Source organism: Leuresthes tenuis, unplaced genomic scaffold (genome assembly GCF_036924035.1).
Source record: "Leuresthes tenuis unplaced genomic scaffold, fLeuTen1.0.hap1 SCAF_19, whole genome shotgun sequence".
NCBI classification, from domain to species: domain Eukaryota; kingdom Metazoa; phylum Chordata; class Actinopteri; order Atheriniformes; family Atherinopsidae; genus Leuresthes; species Leuresthes tenuis.
In genome coordinates this window covers 29,889,433-29,913,745 of record NW_027325373.1, presented here as the reverse complement: position 1 = coordinate 29,913,745, position 24,313 = coordinate 29,889,433, and the positions used below count along the sequence as shown (strand labels likewise).

General features: G+C 39.4%; 1 protein-coding gene across 2 annotated transcripts in view; it reads right to left on the bottom strand.

The window, feature by feature from the left end:
* ythdc2 (YTH domain containing 2) overlaps positions 1 to 24,313 on the bottom strand; it is a 96,545-nt gene that overhangs the window by 25,928 nt on the left and 46,304 nt on the right. For both annotated transcript variants that reach the window (XM_072371563.1, XM_072371564.1), the window contains exons 11-22: positions 22,826 to 22,961; positions 21,554 to 21,680; positions 21,241 to 21,306; positions 18,837 to 19,015; positions 17,560 to 17,656; positions 14,089 to 14,176; positions 12,281 to 12,361; positions 12,091 to 12,173; positions 11,266 to 11,371; positions 4,357 to 4,476; positions 3,961 to 4,233; positions 3,093 to 3,219 (exon numbers count right to left, since the gene is read on the bottom strand). In XM_072371563.1, the coding sequence (XP_072227664.1) occupies positions 3,093 to 3,219; positions 3,961 to 4,233; positions 4,357 to 4,476; positions 11,266 to 11,371; positions 12,091 to 12,173; positions 12,281 to 12,361; positions 14,089 to 14,176; positions 17,560 to 17,656; positions 18,837 to 19,015; positions 21,241 to 21,306; positions 21,554 to 21,680; positions 22,826 to 22,961 (1,483 nt within the window). The remainder of the gene's footprint in view (positions 1 to 3,092; positions 3,220 to 3,960; positions 4,234 to 4,356; positions 4,477 to 11,265; positions 11,372 to 12,090; positions 12,174 to 12,280; positions 12,362 to 14,088; positions 14,177 to 17,559; positions 17,657 to 18,836; positions 19,016 to 21,240; positions 21,307 to 21,553; positions 21,681 to 22,825; positions 22,962 to 24,313) is intronic.

Sequence of the window (24,313 nt, the reverse complement as noted above, 5' to 3'; positions counted from 1 at the left end):
GTACATGCTCCCATTAGGCCACCTAATACACAGCTATAAATGTGTCCTACCACAACTATGCAGATGACACTCAGATCTATGTGTCATTGACAGCAGGAGAACACGGACCTGTGGATACATTGTGTCACTGAATCGAACAGATCAGTGTGTGGATGCAAAACAATTTTCTCCAGCTAAACTCAGACAAAACTGAAATCATTGTCTGTGGCCCACAGAAACAAAGAGAAAGTGTTATCAGTCACCTTCAGACTCTCTCTAAAACCTAATCATCCAGTTAGAAATCTAGGGGAAATATTAGACTCAGACCTGAACTTTAACAGCCAGATTAAATCAATAATGTCCTCAAAGGGGAAATAATGTCATGTCTGCTCCTCCCCCACTTCCACATTCAATGACGTACTGACACTACAATTCCCAGGATTCCTCTGTTCATGTCATCATTGTCTGCACCTGTGTCCTTGTCATTACCGTCATGTGTTGCACATGTCATCCCTCTACTTATACCCAGGGTTCATCCATCTTCCTTGTGTAGTCTTGTTATGCAATGTCTCAAGTATATACCCTAAGAATAAACCAATTGATGAACGCTAGCGTTTGTGTCCAGCAAATATTACTTCAGCCTTACAAAATCGTTCTAGTACTTTACACAAAAATTCCTAATTGACACAATCAAATGGTTTTTCAGCATCTAGTATGATGCTTTGTTTTCCCTATTGTGCGTCTTTAATAATATGGAAGGTGCTCCTGATGCTATCTTGCAATTGGTGCCCCATATGAAACCCGTTTGGTCTTCATCTATTAGACCAGCAATGAAGGTGTTAAGTCTCTTGGAAATAATTGATGTGTATATTTTATAGTATAGTACATTTAAAACAGATATTGGGTCCTATTTCCCTAAAAATGATCTTATTTCTTTCTCAGTGATTAATGCATTTTGTGCGTAAAGATTTTTATAGTAATCTAAGAATACTTTTTTCTATCTCTTCTAGGTTATGAACCATTTTTTTTGTTTGTAGATTCATTATCCTGAAGACTGTGGAAAAGTGAAAATAAAAATATTGCTATATAGCAATATAAGTTGCTAGATAAATGGAAAATGGAAAAACACGTCTTTAATTTCCTCATACATATAGTTTTTATTCTATCAGTTTCGGTCCTCTAAGTGATTCCTTCTCCTGAGCCTCGGCCATGTTTCGGTGTTCCACTTCTCCAGTCCCTGTGCTGCGTTTTATTCTCCATAAGTTTGCTTTTCGATTTCTCAGTGAAGAGATGTTTTTTCTTGCTTAACTTCTAGTTGCAGCTCTTTTTTGAAGTTGCTGAGTTTGTGCTCTGGAGTGGATTTCTAACAGTCGCTGACCTCGTTGCCATTTTCCTCCTCTAGAGGTTGTTTCTTTCATTTTCTGGTTCTTTTGCTTGTTCTTTCCACTCATACTGATATGTGCATATTATATAATAATAGGTATTAATGGCACAAGCATTTATATAGAGTTAATTTGCTTGCTAATGAGAGCTATGCTGCTGTCCATCTTACCTTGAAACCTTTTTCTTAATTTCTAATAACAACAACTGATAACCCATTTACAGGCATGTGGATAAGGTTTGTCTAGATTTAGAAATAATGTTTCATAAACATAAACTTACAGTCATAAAAACTTTGCACAAGTATCAACTCAAAACAAACAAAAAAACCTTAATAATCCCTCAATCTGAAGCCAACAGAGTCCATCATGTTGAATTCATTCTTGATTTTTGATTATAACTCTGACATTGTTGCTGACATTGCTGTTTCTGAGTAAAGATTCAATCCCAGCGGTAAACACAAAAGACATCTTTTACACTTCAGGCCCATGGACCTCATTTGCTTCAAACTTAGCCGGTACATTTTTAGGGCCTTAAAGGACGCCTTAAAGAGTTTCATTGGAGCTTGGAGAACAGCCTTACAGTAATAAATTCCCTTTTGGTGAGATTCAGCTTAAAAGGTGGACAACAGGGTGCAATGCATATGAAGAACAGAAAAAAAAGAACACTATAGCACAATAATACTATCTTTTGTTCATGGAAACACTGTAATGTTGTGAGGCACCAGAGGATTTACAGCCGCCGGCTGACTGGCTGTTGAAAACAGGAGAGTGGAAAGGGGTCAGCTACTTCTGTGTACAGGGCAGGACGGAGGTAAACACAACTGCCCTGGAGAATGAATTGAGGATATTAGTTTTTCTATGTGTGAAAGTTTCTGACAAAATGAGATTGTACTAGTGGAAAATGCATCCACTGGATTGTACTAAAAAAAATTAACTGCATCTTCACAGAATAAGAAACAAATTTGAGTAAACAATGAACTTTGGCAACTTCTGTAGGCTATAGAGAAAATGAGCAGGTGATTCTCTCAAGAAAAGGGTTTTCTTCTTTCTGTGCTGTATCACTGATAAGCTTGGACACATTCCTGCTGGGACAGGAGCCCTCAGCTCCCTCTTTACTATAGGACCACTGCAATATGGCCTTACAGAATCTGTTATGTCAGCAGGAATTCTACACAGTAATCCTCACAAACATGGGATTCACTTCAGGGATACTACACTGATTGCAGTAACTTAAGACAGTTGTGTTCAAGGCATACACAACAAATGTGGATAAAGAGCATACTGCAGGATACACTAAATCAAGCTCATTCACTCATTTGGGTATCTTACATCTCATAAATGAAATGGAGTTTTATCTAAGATACATAGCACAACATACAGGGTCAGGGGATACAACATGGAGAAACCTGGAAATGAAAAATAAACACGGCAGAGAGGAGAAATGATGGTCTCAGGGGTGTCTGAAGAAACTCTTGTAACGTATGCGCCCCTGTTGCAGATCAGCCATGGCGTGTCAACACATGAAGTGCAGAACACTTCATGGCGTTTGAACATTACATCCATCTGGCAACACTTAAAATCTTGTAGTGTGAATTTGGCTGAACATCCTACTTTCAATCCGTTCAACAGTTACAGCTGAGAGGTTCATTTTTACTTCTGCTGAACGCCCCCAAACAATTTCCAGATATGATGGTGTGAATGAAGTGTAAAAGAAATAAAAGTAGAACTGACCAATAGCACGGAGTTGTCCTAGCAGCTGTGTCCTCATGCCAAGTATCATGTCCATGGTTGCTTGGGACAGGAAGTTCTTCTGACAGAAAGATCTCTCCCAACCGTCACTGCGAGCCTTCTGCCATGCCTGACAGAAGGAATGATGCAACTTTCACTTGAGCTAGCACGCATTCCTATGTTTCTAAAAAAGTTGATACACTTTAAACTATGATGAAAGCAGCATATAAACATTTGTAAAACTACTGTATTCAAAGGAAAATCCTGAAGATAAAGTGTCAGCTGGGAGGTTCGATTGTTTTTCTCAGTTAGCATTTGATACCTGCAACCATTTCCCTTCATGGGCTGAGGCCGAAAAAGTAACAGCTAGTTTCTTATCTTACTTATAACAACCTCTAGGATATTTTACATGTATGATAATAAGAATCTTTTTAAGACTGTGTGCTTCACTGAGATAACTAGGGGCATTACTAAGGAGATTTGTGACTTTGACTGGTATCATAATAGTGGCAGCCCGTTGCAGTATATTCATTTTATATTTTTTTTATTGAAAACCTTTGTGGATGCTGTTCCACTTAATGCATTTCTGATGGTAATTCTGGCATAAGATCTCTTGCCATCAGAACAGTTGTTTACATGTGGAAGTAGCTGGTTGAGCTTTCCAAAGTCAAAGTAATGCCTGAAATAAGACCCAAAATCCAGATGTCAAGGATTTAGGGCAGAAGCAAAACAGGTAGCAAGATGGAGGTCCCATGACCATCACAGGTGATTTAAAATAACAAAAGAAAAAAGAAAATACACATTCATTTTCTGTCAGGCTACAAAGATGCCATCAAAAGCCCACAAAAACGTTGAGTGAGCATCCACCTACCTGGAAAGCTCTGAGCAGGGCCATGTGGTCACTGAAGGTGTTGGAAGTGAAACGTTTGCGGCAATTTAGAGCAGCTCTCTTCTGAGAGCTCTCAGTGGGAAGGATGAAAGGATCACGATAGGCCAAAGTACAGGCAATGGTGAGAATGGGGTCAAGACACTTGAGGACTACAGCACACAGTACCATCTTTCCCAGGTGGGGCTCTACAGGTAGATCAGCCAGGTGGTAGCCCAAATCAGTCAGGTCTTCATACTGATCCAGAGCATCTATAGTCTAAGGAAAAGGATGTGAGCGATTAATACAAACAAAGATTTAACCGTGCAGTGCTGTGCATGATCGTGAAGGGGCTTGAGTCTGTATGTATAGCTCAGTGAGGTTTACGAGACAACTCGTTACCTTAAGCATTTGTACAGCACTCTGGATGGCATGCGCTGGAGGTGGCTGGGGAGCTTTGGACAAGAACTCAGCAACTGGACAGGAGGAGGGAGCCAGCAGTTTGGTCTGCAGACACAGCTCCTTACACCCGCAACATGAAAAAACAAGGATGCTTGTTAACTGGAACTGTGTGGGCACGAGTAAAGATTTCACTCGACTTTATTTCACTTAGTGCCTGTTTTGCCGCCCTGCGTAAATATCTGTGTATTCTGACTATATCCAATAAGTTTTTTTTTTTTGGGGGGGGGTTATGCCTTTATTGATAGGATAGTGGAGAGAGACAGGAAACAGCGCAGAGAGAACTTTGAATCGTCCACTATAACCTGCATCTGTAAGCCTAAAGAAACTATACCATACTTGATGAGAAGAGCTCAAAGCCATGGTGTTGCTGTAATTACGACTAGAGAGGAAAGCTGGCAGAAAAGTGTTAATGGCTGACATTAATGCCATGACAGCTGCACATGAAAGTTCTTAAAACTTTGTTTGACCAATTAATAATATTAACCAATAACAACTTATAACAGATTGAATGGTACACATCTGCTATTGACACAGAACTATATTGTGGTTAGATTAGCTGATTATAGAGACATCTGAACAACGTCTGAATGTAGCGCGCTGATCAACTTTTAGGATGACTGTTAAATGACAGATATTTGACAATCCAGCATGTCAGACATCAACATAGATAGAAAAAAGTATAGACAGGGGGCAGTTTTATTAGAATCATAGGTTTTTCACATGTTGGTAATATTTTGGTGCCATAACTCAAAGATTACTCAGCATCAAGATCAGGGATTTCTTGATTATGGAAGACATCATAAGCCCTTTTCACACCTGACATATATAACATTAATGGCTTCATCATGAGGCAATGGTCACTTTTATGGTAATGTTCATCACCCTTAATGAATGTTGGAAAAGTATTCGGAATATAACATGAGATTGGACAGTACATAAAATAGGGCATAATGTCAATTTTTTCACAATATTTCGTATGATCCTAACATTTAATATTAACATCCCAAGCAGCCCGTGGCTGTGCAAAACACAGCATCAGAGGATGGAAGGTAAGCTTATTGAACAGACAGCATCATCCTCGCATTGGGTTCATTCTACTACATGTAACAATGTAGCTTTGATCAGCTCGAGAATAGTATTATATTTAACTTGAGGACAACATCTCCACAGTGCCAGCTGTTTGTCAGATGAGGAGCTGCACCACCACATAGAACTCTGCAAGTCCTTCAAGAGTTTCAGATTTTTCAGATGTGCAGTGTCTCCATCACTAAGATGGAGAATATAACATACAATATGGCATTATTTCTTAATTAGTTTCAACAGCAAGCTTGTGGTTTTGTTATGTTATTTTGAAAGTCAACTAACGTCTCTTTCTCCTTTGAGATTTATTTCTGGGAGGTGTGTTTTCATGGCGTGCACAGATTAGAGCTGTCTCAGGACTCGACTGCTTTGTGCGTGGTGGAACAGAATCTCAAAACAGCAATGAAAGAAGCTCCAATGCTTCTTATAGACTGGGCCATCCTTGTGAAAGAAAGGGGTTCATTCTGTTCCACAATTCCTCGTAACTCATTTGTGTGGATAAATCTGAGGACAACAGGGTGAGAGTGAATTGCCTTTTTCAGCACTATTTCAATATTTGGAATTTCTCTTTCATTTTTTTTTATTTACGAACCTTGACAGACCAACACTAACTGCAATCCCAACCTCAGCAGAGGAACAGCCACTGAAACTATGTAGAAATGATGTACATCAGGCACCACAGATAGTTGACCCACAGAAAGCCACGGGACCAGATGGTATCCCAGGTTGGATTCTCAGACTGTGCTGAGGAACTTGTCTCCAGCAACAGTAATCATCCACCATTGTTTTTAGTGCCAATGAAAGAAAACATCAGCTCCCTGAATGACGATCACCCCGTTGCTCTCACTCTGACGGTGATGAAGTGCTTTAAAAGGCTGGTCCTCTCACACATTAAAAATGACATTCCAGCCACATTTTCCCTGCATCTATTTGAGTGAATAGATCCACAGAGGATGCCATCTCTTTGGTTCTCCAGACTGCACTGACTCACATAGAGAGTCAGAACATATGTGCGAATACTAATTGTGGACGAAAGCTCTGCCTTCAACACAGTCACTCCTGACCACCAAATGCTTCCAGCTTGGACTAATTCTCTCGATCTGCAACTGGATCCAGGATTTAATGGAGCACCCCCAGGTTGTGAGACTGGACCCCCACACACCACAGGGGTGTGTGCTCTGTCCCACCCTGTACTCCCTCTTCACCCACAATTGTGTTTGACACAACAGTAATTGTGCTGATCAGTGAAAAAGGTGAATTAGCCTATAGAGCAGAGGTACAGAACCTGGTGGTTCAGTGAACAACCCGTCCCTGAATGCAGCCTTGTTTATTGACTTATGGACTTTCACAAGAGATGTTAGTAAATTTTACCGCTTCTCTATGGAGAGCATTCTCACTTACTGCATCTCAACTTGGTACCTCAGCTGTACTGTAGCTGACAAGAAAGCACTTCAGTGGGTTATTTACAGTGCACATAGGATTATTGGAATGCAGCTCCCAGCACTGGAAGATATCTACAACACACAGTATCTCAGGAAAGCATCCAGCAACTGTGAGGACTCTATAAACCCAGGGAATCACCTCGAGCTACTGCCATCAGGCAGACACAGCAGAGCCTTCTAAACCCGCAAAAACAGACTGAAGAACAGTTCCTACCCTAGTGCTATGGCTGCTCTAAATCAGTCAAACATACTCACAGCTAAACCAACACTCAGTGGGTTTACATGATGAGATTAACTGGATTATAGCTATAATTGGGTTCTGCTCCTTATCTGAGGGTAATTATCCTTGGATATATGGTGGTGAATGAATGGAATCACTGGCACAAAGCATGCAATACCACAGTAGATAAGTGGCGCTGTACCCATTTCAGCTATCGCTAATAGAGCCACTTCCTGTTGACGTCTTCACCACCAACAACAACAAACTCAGGTATTCAAGAAAGATGGCGAACGCAGAGCGAGATGAAGCTGCGTCCCTCTCCATCTGTGATGAGCTGGTTATGACACAGACGATGCACAACGGCGTATTCTCCATCGCGTTGTTTGTTTCTTTCTGACGCCAACGACAACAACAGAAATATCGTCTCCTTCCACTTCCGGGTGACGATCGCGAGAAAAAATCTGGAGCATGTGCAGAACGCTAAATCCTATCCACTGTCATCTACGTGCACGTTCAGTGCACGTTTGGATCGAGTTATCTCGGGGTCTTAATTCGATCGCAAGTAACCCGATCCGATTCCATTTTTTGTCAGATTAAAGTGTCTACATGAACTGAATAACTCAATCTTATTGTAATTTAGCCATTAATCCGATCCGATGGCACGTATGTAACCGCACTGTATGTTCTCGTAATTTCCGCAATTTCCTTCGGGATCAATAAAGTATTTATCTATCTATCTAAACAAAGTCTCACACTGTAATCAGTTACTGACTTGCATTGCTCACTTCATGTTGTGTTTTTTTTCTTTCCTGTCATAATTTTATAATTATTTTGCAGCTGTACAGTATCAAACCCTTTCTCGCACTGTACTACCGTGTGGATGGCAACGACAATAAAGGTTCTATTCTATTCTTTTCTATATTGACCAGGGCTAAGCAATTTTATCGATACTGCAATATATATCAATATAGTTATTTTTGCCGATAAAGTATCAATTTTTTGTTTTTTAATCTTTTTAAAGCAAGCTTTATTGAAAAGTCAGACACTACAATTAGTGAAAACACAGTACATTAATATAATACAATACCAGGGGGTCACAATTTACAAAAGTGATAAATTAGTTCATAAATGTTATATAAAGTTTTGATGGCTTTTCTGTTTATAGAGTGTTGGATTGCTGTAATGAATTGTTTGAGTTCCTTCTCAAAAACGAAAAAAGATGGTTTGTGATTAGAGAATTTGGATTTGTGTATATGGTATTTAGCAAGTAAACAAGCAGGTTGATGATGTGATATTTAGGGCCCGAGCAGTGAACTGCGAAGGCCCTGTTGTTCCTGAAGGTGTTATTATTATTATTGTTTGCAAATCTTGCTCCAAACCACGCCAATTTTGGCAGGGACGCCAGTCGTGGGGGATAACGGCGCAAAATGGCTCTGTAGCGCCACCTACAACATTGCAATAACGCCAAACGCACAAAAAAGCCTATGGACACCATGGTGCCAGGGCCACAGGAAGTCGGCCATTTTGAAAGGAACATGCGTGCATGCAACGCAAGTGATCTTTGTTTTTCACAGGATAGGAAAAAACCCAAACAGTACGTTTACATATGTAAGAGAGAAATCAGATAAAATTTTTGGGGAAATTAATGTACAGACATCTTGCCAGAAAACATATGAAAAAAGACCAGAACAAATGACAAAGATCTTCTTCAGATTGTGTGCAGAGTGAGCAGTCTGCCTCAATGTCTTTTTTTGTAGCTACGTAGAAATAACTAACAGGGATAAAACCTATGAATCATTTTAAGAGACACTTCTTTAATATCATTTATAATCAGATATTTACCTGAAGGACATGGTTTACACGTTTTCAAAATATGGGCGCCACTAGTGACAACGTACGCGCTGCTATTAAAGAATATTTTGATCAAGGACATGGATACAACGTGATACTGGATATGCTATCGACAATTCACAACAGAAACATGAGTGTGCGTACCCTGAAGACGTTTGTGACATGTTCATTTGTGTCTTTTTGTCTGGCGGTGTTGTCCTTCCAGTTCAAAGGACAGACCACCTGTCCAATCAGCGACAATTCACGTTAAAAATCACACTGTCCCTTTAAAATCTTTCAGAAAATTATGTAAGTGTATCAAAGCAAATCGTATCGAATCTAATCGAATCATTGATTGAATATCATTTATTGTATCGTATCGTGATATTAGTGTATCGCTAAAGCCCTAATATTGACATGATATTCTAAATGATCATGAATATATGAGAAAAAGCTGTTTTCTTTAACCCTGCTATTGAAATTAATTGTAAATAATCTGTTATGAGTAAAAGCAAACTCTGGAAAACGGCTGTTGGCTTTATTTTCCTTTGTCATCATTATACGGTTTCTTTCAACAGCGCTGGTTTTACATCCTGTTTTGAGGGTTTCTTTGACATCAAACCCCATCAGAACATGCTTAACAAGCACGCTGCAATGTGTTAAACTAAACAGTAGTGAATGGGTGTTGTCGACAACATTGATATATAATCAGAGCAGAAACTTCAGCTACAGCACTGTGCTATTATTGCCGACACCACTGTTTTTTTATGTTTATTTAATAATTTAATAACACAATCAAATGACCCCCTGATCTGTGTTGGTCTGTTAACGTAACTGCTGCAAGTGACACATTTTAAAATGTCACAAAATAAGCACCAGGGGAGTATTTCACATGTGACTCATTCAAGTAGCCAGCATTTACTAATTATCATAATTCCTTTTGAACAAGCTTCCATCAGTGCTTGTCCAAAATGAGCTATTGAGTAAATTAAGTGGTATTAATGAATTAACTCTTAGTTTATTGAAACAACAATTAAAAATACAGCATTTAATTACCATGGTATATATAATGGTTGGCATTTAAAAAATAGCAGTTCCACATCAGATATTTGTATAGATTTAAAGGATGGTGGTTAACTGAGGTTCAGAATAGAATTTAAGATTCTTCTCCTCACATATAAAGCTCTTAATGACCGAGCTCCATCATATCTTAAAGATCTCATTGTTGGATATTTCCCCAACAGAGCACTTTGCTCTCAGACTGCAGGTTTACTTGTTGTTCCCAGAGTTTCTAAATGGCTCTACATGAATGAATTGGAATAATTTGGAATTAAATTAAATGGATTGGATTATGATTACAATTAATTTAACTTCAATTGGCTTGAATTGGACTATATTATTTAAGTGCCTTGAGATGACATTGATGCGGTAAATAAACTGAATTGAATTAAATTAACAGGTAATGTATTCTGAGGACCTTGTTCTTGTGTCTTTATGACTCCAGATGTTTAGTTTTCTGTTATTAGCAGAATAACTGACTGCATGATGGATAAAGAATTTAAACATATGATCCTGAGAGTGTACATTATCATATTTTTTGTCATGAGTGACAAGTATGAACACTAAAAAATGCTAACTGTTACAAAAAAAGATGCTACATCATTGAAAACATGTAGCTCACAGAGTTGAATGTATTACAGTCCTTGAGAGCAAATGAGTGACATTCACCCTTTAATGTCCTGCATCAAATCCAAATGATGCCGAAGTAAACCTACCTAATCCATCTCTACCACTCAGTTCAGTAAAATAATAGATTATGCCATACATTTTTTCATATCTCGATACTTTCACCATAAAGCATCACCCCAATCATTTGTGAAAAAGAATCGTTCTTTTAAATTTGATGTTTATTTCCACACCATGCACTGCAAAAATGAACAAACCACCCTCTTTTCAGCTCTACTGGAGTACACCTGCTCACCGAATGGAGTGAGTCTGCAGCTGCAGATGTACCAAGGATGTCTGTGCAGCAGTCTCTTATTTTGGCTCTGCGTTCCATGTTATATCTTGGCTCTACGTTCAACCATATTGAACAACCAGTCATTGTGCACTTCCAATTTCCACGTAGTTTTACAACCTGGAAGACCTGCCCATCATTGTAGTAGCTATTACCATCACACTGTACATAACTATGTCCTCTACTCAACTAAATTCTGTTAGGTACTGGTGAACAGCTATAGATGTCAGTATGTTAGAAAAATAAAGCGGTGCGACTACCTGCAGTGGCATACGTAGCAGCTGTGGAACCTGGAATTCCAGCATGTTGTTGAACCTGAGTCTACTGAAGAGATGGAAGCAAATCCCAGGTCGGCAGCGCCCAGCTCTGTGGAAACAAAACACTTTCTATACATTCTTCAGATGGCTGAAATTTAGATTACCAACACTGGGTAAAACAAATATTAACAGCAATAGCAGCTTTAAACATTACATCACACATAAATATATCAGCTCAGGCCAATGCATTTTAGCTCAAATCAGTTTAGGAGCTTGGTCAAGGAGAGAGGAACGAATATAGTGTTACATCTGCAGTGTATCAAATCCTAGGAAAGATAATTCTAAACTTCCTAACTGTACTACTAATACCATCTATAATAACTACACAGCCAGATAGTTTATATAGACTGTTTATGGCCAAACGTAATAATCTCAATTGTATCAAAGTGTAAATGTAGGACAAAAAGCCATCCAGGTCTTAACGTCTTAAAAACAAACTTATAGTGACCTGAATGCAGATCACTATCACTATGAAAACATTTCCATAGACGTTCTGCCTAAAAATATTGCTTAAGGGAAGCATGAACAGTATGAGCCTAATGAGAGTCCGAAGCTCAAAGCAAAAATCCATTTTTTGTAGAGCAAACAAGAAAAGCTAAAAGGAGAATATGGAGCTGTTCAATGTGGAGGATAAAGCCACTCAAGTCTTTTACTGAATATTATTTTTTTAATAACACAACACACTGGAAGAACAGCATTACTGGAGACAGATTTAACATGTGTTCAGAGATGAAAAACCTAAGTACACTGTTGATACCACAGTGTTACCTTCCTTTCCTTTGCAGAACACTGGCTTTGGAGATCCAAACGGTCTTTAACGTGGACGTATGACTGACGGGATCAAAGGACTTCTAAAACAGGGGAAAAGAGTTTTAATCCCAAACAATTTGCATTGAAAGTCTTTTACTGTTAGACATGATGCCGTGCTCGTATTGTAACTTTCCCACAGGGACTGCACCTCTTTGACCTTTCCAGAATCAATGACGAAGACCACATCATTGATGGTGATGCTTGTTTCAGCAATGTTAGTGGAAAGAATCTGTAGAAAAAAAATGAACAGGTATAATGTCGTTTAGTATTTAGTGATTTGTCTTGAAATTGCCTCTCACATCGAGAACCGTGCGACTGAGTAACGGAACCTGTAGAAAGCTTAAATTAATTTACAGCACAGTGCAAAGGTTTTGGTTGCTCAGAGTACAATGGGAATGGAAACAATGGGAAAAAATTTAATAATTATTTGTAGATTTGCTGATCACTGCACAGTTTATCGAGGCACTTAACAGATACTCAGCTGTACTTATCTATGAAACCAGATGAAACCAACAGGTTGGTCAGACTACAAGCCTGTCTTAAAGACATAAAGACCTGGATGACTCAGAACTGTCTGCTTTTAAATTCAGACAAAACTGAAGTTGTTCTCTTTGGACCTGAGCGCTTCAGGGAGAAATTGTCTAGTTATATAGTTACTCTAGATGGTATTTCCTTGGCTTCTAGTTCTACAGTGAGGAACCTTGGAGTTATTTTTGACCAGAATTGATCATTTGACGCACATATAAAACTGGTTTCTAGGACTGGCTTCTTTCACCTTCGTAATATTGCTAAAATCAGGAACATCCTGTCTCAGGGTGATGCAGAGAAACTAGTTCATGCATTTGTTACTCCAAGATTGGACTACTGTAATTCCTTATTATTGGGCTGTCCCACATATTCTCTGAAAAGCCTCCAGCTGATCCAAAATGCTGCAGCCAGAGTTCTGATGAAAACTAACAGGAGAAATCATGTTTCTCCAGTTTTAGCTTCTCTTCATTGGCTCCCTGTTAAATTCAGAATAGAATTTAAGATTCTTCTTCTCACATATAAAGCTCTTAATGACCGAGCTCCATCATATCTTAAAGATTTAATTGTAAGGTATTTTCCTAACAGAGCACTTCGTTCCCAAACTGCAGGTTTACTTGTTGTTCCCAGAGTTTCTAAATGGCTCTACATGAATGAATTGGAATAATTTGGAATTAAATTAAATGGATTGGATTATGATTACAATTAATTTAACTTCAATTGGCTTGAATTGGACTATATTATTTAAGTGCCTTGAGATGACATTGATGCGGTAAATAAACTGAATTGAATTAAATTAACAGGTAATGTATTCTGAGGACCTTGTTCTTGTGTCTTTATGACTCCAGATGTTTAGTTTTCTGTTATTAGCAGAATAACTGACTGCATGATGGATAAAGAATTTAAACATATGATCCTGAGAGTGTACATTATCATATTTTTTGTCATGAGTGACAAGTATGAACACTAAAAAATGCTAACTGTTACAAAAAAAGATGCTACATCATTGAAAACATGTAGCTCACAGAGTTGAATGTATTACAGTCCTTGAGAGCAAATGAGTGACATTCACCCTTTAATGTCCTGCATCAAATCCAAATGATGCCGAAGTAAACCTACCTAATCCATCTCTACCACTCAGTTCAGTAAAATAATAGATTATGCCATACATTTTTTCATATCTCGATACTTTCACCATAAAGCATCACCCCAATCATTTGTGAAAAAGACACTGATTGCCCTTAAGAAATATTTTTCCCTTGCTTTGCTCTCAGTGTTAACCCAAAAGGGTTCAGAACCTTTGGGACAAGTATCGAGCTGCTGAGGTGTGTGTCACCCTTGAGAGTAAAACCATAGGTTTCATCCTAAAGGTGGAAATCTCTATAATATAACAGCCTAAAAGAAAAAAAATTGTGAAAAAAAGTGACTTACTATCTTCCTAACACCCGGTGGAGAGGTCTTCATGGCTTTTTTCTGATCCAGAGTCTGCATATCTGAATGTAGGGTGAACACCTGGTAACTGAGAGATAACACCCCTCTGTCAGCCACAGAACACAGTGTATGGCAAGCTACTGAAGAACGCGGTGGCATCAACAATGAAAACAAAGTCCATTATGAAATGTTGTCATATATTTAGGAATTTTTTAGCTTCCTTTTAACCTGGCTTATTAACTTTGCACTCACCACTACCTAGAGATTCATGGAAATGGAATTTAGACAAATAAGACGTATCAAATCAGAGCAAGACTCTTCTAACTTTCCAAATAAAATCTGGAGGAGCCACTATACTGTTTTCATAGGGATCTACATTTGGAGGGGTTCAAGTCAATATAATTCAGTAAAGCTGGGCAGTATACCACCTTTTTGATTTGCACCAGTATTTTTTCAAATGAGGTGTGAAATCAGATAATATTGTTCACTCCAGTGTAATGTAATGCTGTCGGTGTCCCTTGTAAAGCTGCCTGAGTATTTCTCCCGGCAGCCCAGCTCCCGCCTTTCACTCTGTTTGTCAGCAATAAGCTCAGCAGAGCTAGCGTTCAATGTCTCGTTATTGTTGCTTTATTTCTCAAAAGAAGCACCACCATCTTCTCACCATACCCCCATCAGCACATGCAGACTTTTCCTCCCGAATGTGTCTCTGCTGAACAAAGCTGCAGCTCCCTGTTAACTAAGACCAACTAAAACTTTTCCTGCAGAGCACTGCCAAGTGCTTTGGTTCAGCCCTTCAACCATAATACACACACACACATATTTATTAGATGGCCCCTCACCTCTTAATACACAAACATCGGATCAAAATTTTCTTTCAAAAAGTAAGAAAATGTCACGAAGGAAACAGCAGAAGGGAAGACAGAAACAGGCAAGCAATCTATCTGAAGAGACTTCACCTGATGCAGGTGAGGGAAGCGACATGGAACTTACTGAAATCCTAAAGGTACTGAAAGAATTTCGTATGGAAACGGCTGGAAACTTTGAAATGATAAAGAAAGAAACCAATGATTTGAGGCAGCACACTGATGAACTGAAATTAAGAATGAATGCAGCAGAACTAAGAATCGCGGAAAGTAAGGACCGTGAAGGCGCTGCAACTCAGGTGCTTATCCATTAATCAATTATTGTCCATTTCCAAAACTACACAATGAAGCAAATGGTGCCCCAAGCCGCCTGGTCCAAGAAGGGTATCTGTGTGAAAGACTGCAGGATTTATTTTGAGGAGGACTTTACAACTCGGGTGTTTGAGGAACACGCAAAATACAGACGAGTGAGAAAACAATTACAGGAGAGGAAGATCAAGTTCTGCATCCTTTTTCCAGCGAGACTAAAGGTTTACCTCCCAGATGGGAAGTTCAAGGTGTTTGATAATCCCAAAGATGCTGCGGAAGGTTTGTCTGAGTATGGTGTTAATATGGAGGTTTTTGACAAGGAGCAGAACGCTGCAGGCCGCAGGCTGGGAGACGCACCACTCCCAGGGCAGAAAAAAACCGACAGGTGATTTGACCTGTGGTGGAAAGACATTACTGGACTCTCTGAGTCAGCATGCAAAGAAAAAGGACAAAGGTATTTGTGGAAACAAAAGGTAAAAAGGTCCGTTTACTGAACGAGGCTATGTCCTTTTGTGGCTACATAAGGCTGCTCTAGATGGACAAACTAATGGCTGAGCAACTGGACAATCAAGTCTTTTCCAGAACTCATGTTTCGGAGGATAATATATATGATTTTGAACTCAATGTTGACCCAGAAAGTCATGCCTTTAGTCAGATTAATGATATGTGTGAGTATTTTACAGATGATCAGTTTAAAGACAATGTAGAACTAAAAAAGAGATTTTTGTTAATACACTTTAATTGTAGGAGTCTCTATGCTAATTTCACCAGGATTAATGAATATTTGAGTTCATTCAAAGATAAATTTAAATTGATTGCCTTCTGTGACATGGTTAAATCAAGAAAAAGGAGTTGAATTCAATATCCAGGGTTATGAGTTATTGTATGAATAGAGGTAATAAGGGGGGGTATGTAATTGAATGAATCTATGACGATGGCAATCAATGATTTTTGATCTGGAAAGGAATATATAACCGTGGAAATTGAAATGGAAACTGTAAATGTTGTTGTGACGTGTGTGTAGGATCAAATATAGAAACCTTCAAAGACAAACTGGAAGAAGTAATGGACAAGCTAAACGAAAGGGAAACAAATAATATTTGTGGAGATTTTCATATTGACCTACTAAATGTACCTAAACATAATCTTACATCAAATCTTTTGGATGCATTATGCAGCAGAGGTTTATTTGCACTGATCACTGAGCCGAGTAGGATAAGATTGAATGAATCTTACAGAAAAGAGCAGTCAGACTTATTCATAATGTGGGTTATAGAGAACACACCAATAGGTTATTCATTGAATCAAGAGTACTGAAACAGGATGATTTGGTCAAACTACAGACACTCGCAGTCGTGTTCATGGCAAAAAGTAAAACAATACCAGGGAATTTGCAATTTTTTTTTATATTTAGTTCTAATTATGAAGATCATCGCAGGAAATTTGCAAAGAACAACTTTAAAACAGATTTCTGTTGCTGGAGTTAAGCTGTGGAATTCCTTACAGATTCCTTACAAATAAGATGCTCCTTTCTGGTCATGGAATATGTTTTAGTTTAGTTTAGTTGTGTTTGTCTGATTTGAATATGGCAATGATCAGAACAAATATAGAAATGAAATAAATGAAATTAAAATGTGATGTTGTTTTAAGTGCAGCATTGAGTTAAAACCAAACATTTAGCCCAAATTGTATAAAATATCTGCATATTTCGTGCATCGCCATTCAGCCAAGAATTATCGGGATATGAATTTTGGTTTAAATCCAAGTACCATTTCACAGGGTTTTCTGCTTGGCAAATATGAACGGGCAAGACAGGGCCAACTTTCATATAAGGCGGTGTCAAGTGAAAGGCAGAGTTTAACTGTGGGTCAAGGCAGAGAGACCAGATGCTATGAAGTTTTAGCAGCTCATCGACGAGATATTCCCTTCCGGCTAAAGCAGAGTTTGAAAAGTGCTGCAGCGATGAACGGGGTGTAAATGAGCATGAGTTCTGCTCAGTATCGGAGAAATAGAAATGTTTTTATCTAAAAGTGCTTTCAATGATCCAACAATACAAAGGGACCCAAATGTAGTTTCTCTATATGGGCATTCCAGGCAGCGACCACTACTACTGTGTTAGACACCAGTAAAAAAAAAAAAAGACACCAGTAAGTGCCATATTTAAGATACAATCTATCAGCATTTACTAACAACAAACTCTGTCAAATATTAAAGCGCATGTTGTTTCTAAAAATGTACAGTATTACAAGAATTGCATGAAGATGCCTTCCATTCTTCTTAGAAAGGGTTTAAATTTTACCTCTCAGAGTGTGTGGAGAATCTCTTATCATCAAACAGGATGCGGTCCCTGAGGGACACTATTTCATCGTATCCGGGAAGGAAAATAAGGACAGCACCTGAGGAGCAAAAGGGAAGAGTTTACGTTGTGGTAATGTTGGGGATGTGGCAGCTTTGCTGATGTGCTGTTTTAGACTCATTGCAGCACACCAGAAAACTGTTTAAAAAAGAAAACAGTCTCTTTTGATTGTTTTGTGTTCAACAAGTTTGAGCCATTTTAGGAATCTATGATTCTACAGTTATGGTGGGTCAGGCCAAGTGCAACAGTCAGGATTACTGCCATCCCTGAACGTGAGAGAAACCAGGTCTGACCCAACTTGTGTCCAATCTCATTTCACTGTGCTGTTTCAACAAAGCAGAAGAGGTGGACCTGATCAGAGGTATCACATTTCCAGCACCACTATGCAGCCTTGCCCCCCCCAGGCGGTTTAACAACTATCCACATATTGGATCTTGTGGCCAGAACATGCCTGGTCAGGCAAGTAAACATCCCACAGGTGAAAATAACCTAAACAATCCAAACAATGATCAGGTGAGTCAGTGACACCATATGACCATAACGTGTCAAGAGTCTTTCTACTACTCATAAGCCCAAACTCCACACCAACTGGGTAGAATTGAAATCCAGTGGAGGAAAATTCAACACTCGTCCTTTTGGTGTTTCTACGAGCCTTAACCTCATAAGAGAGCGTTCTGACACAGCCAAAGCATGACAAAGTGCTACAAACGCATCATTTTTTCTCTTTGACACAACCCCAAGATTACCAAGAAAAAGCCAGATAACAAACTTCCTGAGGTAATCACATATTCAGTGGGTGATTCTACTTTTCGCTTCATGGTTGCATGAAAGTTCTAATCTGAAATAACAGTGTGACACAAGCTCTGTGACGGATATGCTTGTTCACTGGGTGAGGTCAGGGGTATCCTTCACCAAATATTCATCATCACACTTTAATCTCATTATTTCTTAATAAAGACACATTTTGAAAACTGGTTGTGTTTACAGATTATTTTCTCTCACGGCCATATGAATGGGGAGCATGTATCCATGTAGTTGTCATATTGGAATGGTTTCTGAAACTAAAATGCAATGTCCGATTGAAAGAAAAACCCTGCCTGTAATTTTCTTGCACAGAGTGAAAGTCTAGTGCAACCTCTACGTTAGATCACACCTTCGTTGAACTTGGGCTGTAATCATGAATCCAAGCAGCCAGAAGTGTCAACAGTGCTGAGCCTCACCGTCACTGGTGGTGGAGCAGATGTTGTAAAGTAGAGCCATGATGAGATCAAGGTCCACAAACTGATCATCAAAGCTGTGGTGGTACAGTTTGAGCAACTCTTGGTTTTCAGTGCTCAGCTCTGAACCGCCACCCTGCATCAAAGCTGATTCTTCCAGGTTGCTCGCCTTCTGCAAAGGTCTGCACAGTGACAACAACATACAGTTACTTCAGCAGTATCACGACCCATGCACTTTTTGCACTCTTTTTATCATTGAAAAATTCTAGGAAAACTGATTTTTTAGGAGAACAGTTTTTATGATTTTAATCTATAAGAAAAAAATCTAAACCTGCCATTGCTCATTTGCACAAGCATTTAGATAATTGAGTACTTTTTAGAGGCACCTTTGGCAGCATTTAGAACTTCAAGTGTACTTGGATAAGTTAAGCAACAGGGGAGTGGTGTACTGTAGCTGTGCAGGTAGCCAGACTGCTGGCTACTGAAATTTGAAGATGGTTGAGCGTTTACAGCAATCTACAACATGGTGTTGTGCTTTGTCTGAAAACAGGTTTTAATGGATTTGGTGAGTGTAAATGGCTAACCGTTGGCACTAAACACACACACACACACACTCAGAAGCACCTCGAGAATCAAACAGCGTGGCAAAGGGGGAGAGAAGGCCAAGCTATGAATTGAAGAAGGCTTAGACAGGGACAGTCTCAAGCTTCTTCAGATTAGAAGGAGAAGTGTGTGAACTGCCAGCGTTCCGTCGCTACACAGAACAACAGGATTTAAGACTGACCTTTGGCTGGGTAACTTCAGCGTTACCCTGGCTGTTCTGCTGTATTAATAGGTGAACCTTTACTCCAGTCTCAAATCACTTGCAATGTGGGGAAGGTTTTCTTCAGTGGCCCTTTTGTATTTTGCTGTGGTCTCCCTTCCCAAGCCAGTGAGAAGCAGTCATGGCTCATGTGTTGCTGTTCGTCCACTAATCACAAGGCTTGCAGTTTGATCCCAAGGACACCTCTGTGCTGAAGTGAAGACACTATGTTCCTTGCCTGCCTCATTGGGAAATCAGCTCCAGACCACAACTAAGGTGAAAAGGATCTATATAAACTCTGAACGTTTACCAGCAACATGGTCGCCACAGTGGCTAACTCCTTGAACACGTTTACCAGGCGAATGCCACCAAAAAGAGTGGCATTCGGACCTGTGGGCTTTTTCTTGTTTTCCTCCTGAAGCGACTGACTGATCATGTGATCCACCTGCGACAAAGACTCCATCTTCTGGAACATTCTTAACATTTCTCCACAGCGTCATCTGGTGGTCCAAATAAATGTGTGATTTTAATATATTACACACAAACAGGGGAATGTTTTCTCGTGTCTTTAGTCTCTTGTAACTTTTGTGTTGGCTTACAGTATTATTTGTATGGAAGGATATTTTATTTCAATCCGTCAGTATTTTTAGGGAGTGCTTTTGTACATTTAAGTATTTTTATTCAGAAAAACAATCTGTGCAGCAGTGCTAGGACTGACACGGTTTCCTCTCTTTCTTAAAATCCCTCCTGCTTTGAAGAGCATTCTCTCACAAAGCACTGATGTGGGTCCAGTCATCTTGAAGGTCATCTTCTCAGGGTAGATACGGGGTCTGAGAGATAGCGCTGAACCTCAAGAGTAGCATAAGGGGCGGCTGTAGCCAGGAGGAAGAGCAGTCACCTATAAATCGGAAGGTCGGTGGTCCGACTCCGGACATGTTCCCCAGGCTACATGTTGAAGCGTCCTTGGGCAAGACACTGAACCCCACGTTGCCTACCGATGTATCCATCTGTGTATGAATGTGTGTATGAATGGTTAGAAAGCACGTAGTTATGTGCTGTATGAGTGTGTGTGCGAATGGGGCAAAGTGTATTTTCATTTTATTATTTCATTTTCGACACAAGATAATGAGATCACCACTTGTGTTTCACTGAATTTAAATTCTGAAGCAGGGCAAAAAACTGACACTTCAAGTCAAGTGACATCCTCCTCATGATACACAACTCAGAACAATGCTTTGAATCAAAGGTTCCACATAGGTTTTAGCATGTACTGAAACACTGTTTCCATTTTGCCTTCGTCAAGTTTGGTTCCTAAGACTGGAGCAAGCAGTTTACCTTCCATCAAAACTCATTCCCATTCAAGTTGGATCAAAATTTCTCTGTCAACTTCCAACAGTTGTTCCAACCACCCAGCCTTTGGACCCATTACCAGCACATTCTCTCTAATTATTTTGTAAAAAACCACCAGTCTGTGTCTGGCTCCAGCCATTTAGTACACCATAACACCCTCTCCAATGACTACAAACCTCATAAAACAGATTAAGCTGAGGAAAAGTACTCAAGCTAACAACACTGAGGGTAAAAACAAAAGAAAAACACACTCACATGGAAGATCTGAGTAGATCCATGGCATCTGTCTGCTGGAAGTGTTTTGCAAAGTCAAAGGCAGTCCTGAAATGAGAGGATAAGTGTAACGTGCTAATGTTTGAGAGGTCAGGTCTGCAGCTCATCCCACTATATGAGTTTAGATTATTAGGATTAAGTCCAAAACCATGTTGATTGTTCTTTTTTAAATGTCATATTACCCATTATTACCATTTGTCTTTACCATTTCAATGCAACAAAAGCACTTCTAACTCACAGAATCATTTCTTTCATTTATTGGAAACGGTTGTCACTTCATTTAACATTGTCCTACCACCCATTGGATGCCACTATGTTGATGTTGGCACCCATGATGAGCAGCTGCTGCATTTGCATAAGGAATCCTCGCCCTGCTGAAACCATCAGAGCTGTGGCGCCTGTCTCACTGTGCATGGAGTCCACTAGATAACAGAATTCATGAAGAAAAAAACGGAGCCTGAAATTAAATGTCACCATACTTGTAAGAGTAATCATTAATTCTGATGAAAGAAAATGATATTTTGATTTGTAGATGGTACTTCGTGTTAGCATCAAGGCTACAATAATGATTTTAGGTCTAAGCACTCAAGTGAGTGTTAAACCTTCAGCAGAGCAAGCCCTGACGCAGAGGACAGGTGCAGCCACCACATGACACAAACACAAAGGAGGATTTCTGATATTTCCCCAAAGAGTTTTCATTCTGAATGTAATTTTAAGTTAATTCTTTTTATTTTTCACACCACCCTTTTAAAATCCTGAATAGAACAATGCTACAGCAGAAAATTAAAGTCCTATTAGAGCAGGTCAGAAGAACAAGCACATTACTTTTCTGCCAGTTAATCTCAGCCGTCATGGTGAGCCTCCGCCACAACTTGGAAAATCTGTGAGTTGTAGCGCAGGGTTTGTTGCCGTTTATGCACGTAACATTATAACTCAGCCATTCATGGGGAGTTCATTTCGCAGGGGGTTAAACAGGATGAGCATCATAGGTGGAGCAGCTGGAGAAGGAGGTATGAGAGGGACCAGCAACTGTGACAACAATGTAGTGAATGAAAGAAAAAGATCATTCAGATTTACACATTGTGTGTCATAGCACCTGAAGGTCACTTGATTTACTACTCTGTGAGTGTCCTGCAGACTCAACTCTCACCTCTGACAGTGAGCATCATGAAGAGATTCATTTATTCATTTATATTATACTACATTTATATGTAGTGAAGCGCTTTGAGTGGTCAGTTAGACTAGAAAAGCGCTATACAAGTCCATTTACCATTTATTCATGCTTTTTTTCTCAAATATTTGAGATTGGAGGGTAAAATCTAAAATCTTCAATATCCTGAGAAGTCCCTGGGACTAAAAGTACTTTATAATTTGGTCAAATGTGGCAGTTGATGACAGAAATTGCATTCTTCTTCGTATCATACCTAAACACATAGTGGCGTTTGGATCACTATAGTGCCATAACCAAAAACTTTCCCATTCAGCACATGAGTGAAAAATGTTGACATCTGTGGGTCAATAAAACTCAATAGAAGTGAAAAAAAGCACAAAGCCATGAGAGTCATACCATTAACATTTTCATTGAGGATAAGGTTGAAGAGTTGACTGAAAGCATCCTGGTCTTCATAGAGGAAAATGTTGGAAATGCAAGAGTCCATCTCCCTTAGCAGCCATGGCTCCAATTGCTCTGTGCCTTTGTTACTCTACGACACATAATCACAAAATGATTAAAAAAAAATTAGGCTTCACATAACTCACCTTCACTCAACACAGACTGCCAAGTTTAAACAATCATGAAAAGATAGTTATTAGATCACAATGAAAAAGCTGTTGTGGATCACAAGAAACCTGCGGTTCCATCACCTTCACTGTGAAACTGATAGTACTGATGTGTGTTAACTAAATGAGCACAAAAATACATTGATTGGGGACTGGCCATCCTGCCCGTGTAAAAGAGATGACTTAAATTAGCATTCATAGAGTTTAGCTAACACGCTTTTTGGTACTCTTCACTTTATTCTGTAGTTTAATCAAATGCAACACATGGTATGCTGCACAAAGTAATACTAACTTAGTAACACTAACCTCTTCCAAGTTGTCCTCATGGCAGGGCAGTGGAGGTAAAAGAGGGAAATGGGCCTGATTAAGAGCTTCTGGGGCAATCCATGTTAACAAGGGGAGGTTAGTACAGAAGAATGTACTATTTGATTGGAATAATACTGCGAAGTATGTCAAATTAATTATTTACAGGCATGTGTAATGTATGTAAAAATTTATTTTTTATTTTCTATTTGTAGGATGTTGGTTTTCTGTAAATATTCGGTGATTCTCTGGTCATCCAGTACCACTTCAATGGACTGTTCCAGTTGATGAGCTGCACTTTGTTGCCCTCAGTAATGTAAATGGTAAATGGACTGTGCTTGTATAGCTTTTCTAGTCCAACTGACCACTCAAAGAGCTTCAACACTACATGTCACATTCACCCATTCACTCATACAGCACGTCTTAGTCCAGTGGTTCCCAAAGTGGGGGGCAAGAGCAATTGCAGGGGGGGGCGTGCAGGTGGAATGCACTAATTAATCAATCAATAAACCCCATTGCTCGCATAACATGGACAAGTTTTTAATGGGGCTCCCACGTAAATGCAAAGCAGAGGATGAAGCATTCCAAAGCAATTTCCTTCCACAGCAAAGAAAAGAAGATATGACGACACGTATCTTGCCTTTGGCTTCACCTGTACAACAGTGGGTAATGAGGAGCGACCGCAGTGTGTTGTCTGTCTTAAAGCGCTATCTTGTGACAGCTTGAAGCCGAACAAGCTAAGACGCCACTTTGAGACAAATCATCCAGAGCACAAAGACAAACCACTTGAGTTTTCCAGAAAAAACTTGTAAACTGCTGTGTTCAACAGTCAATTTTTACTAAAGCTGCATCCGTGTCGGCAAATGCTCAACTCGCCTCATATCAAGTTGCCTACCGAGTGGCGCAGTGTAAAAAGCTGCACACGACAGCGGAGGAATTAATACTTCCCTGCCCTAAGGACATGGTTTCAACT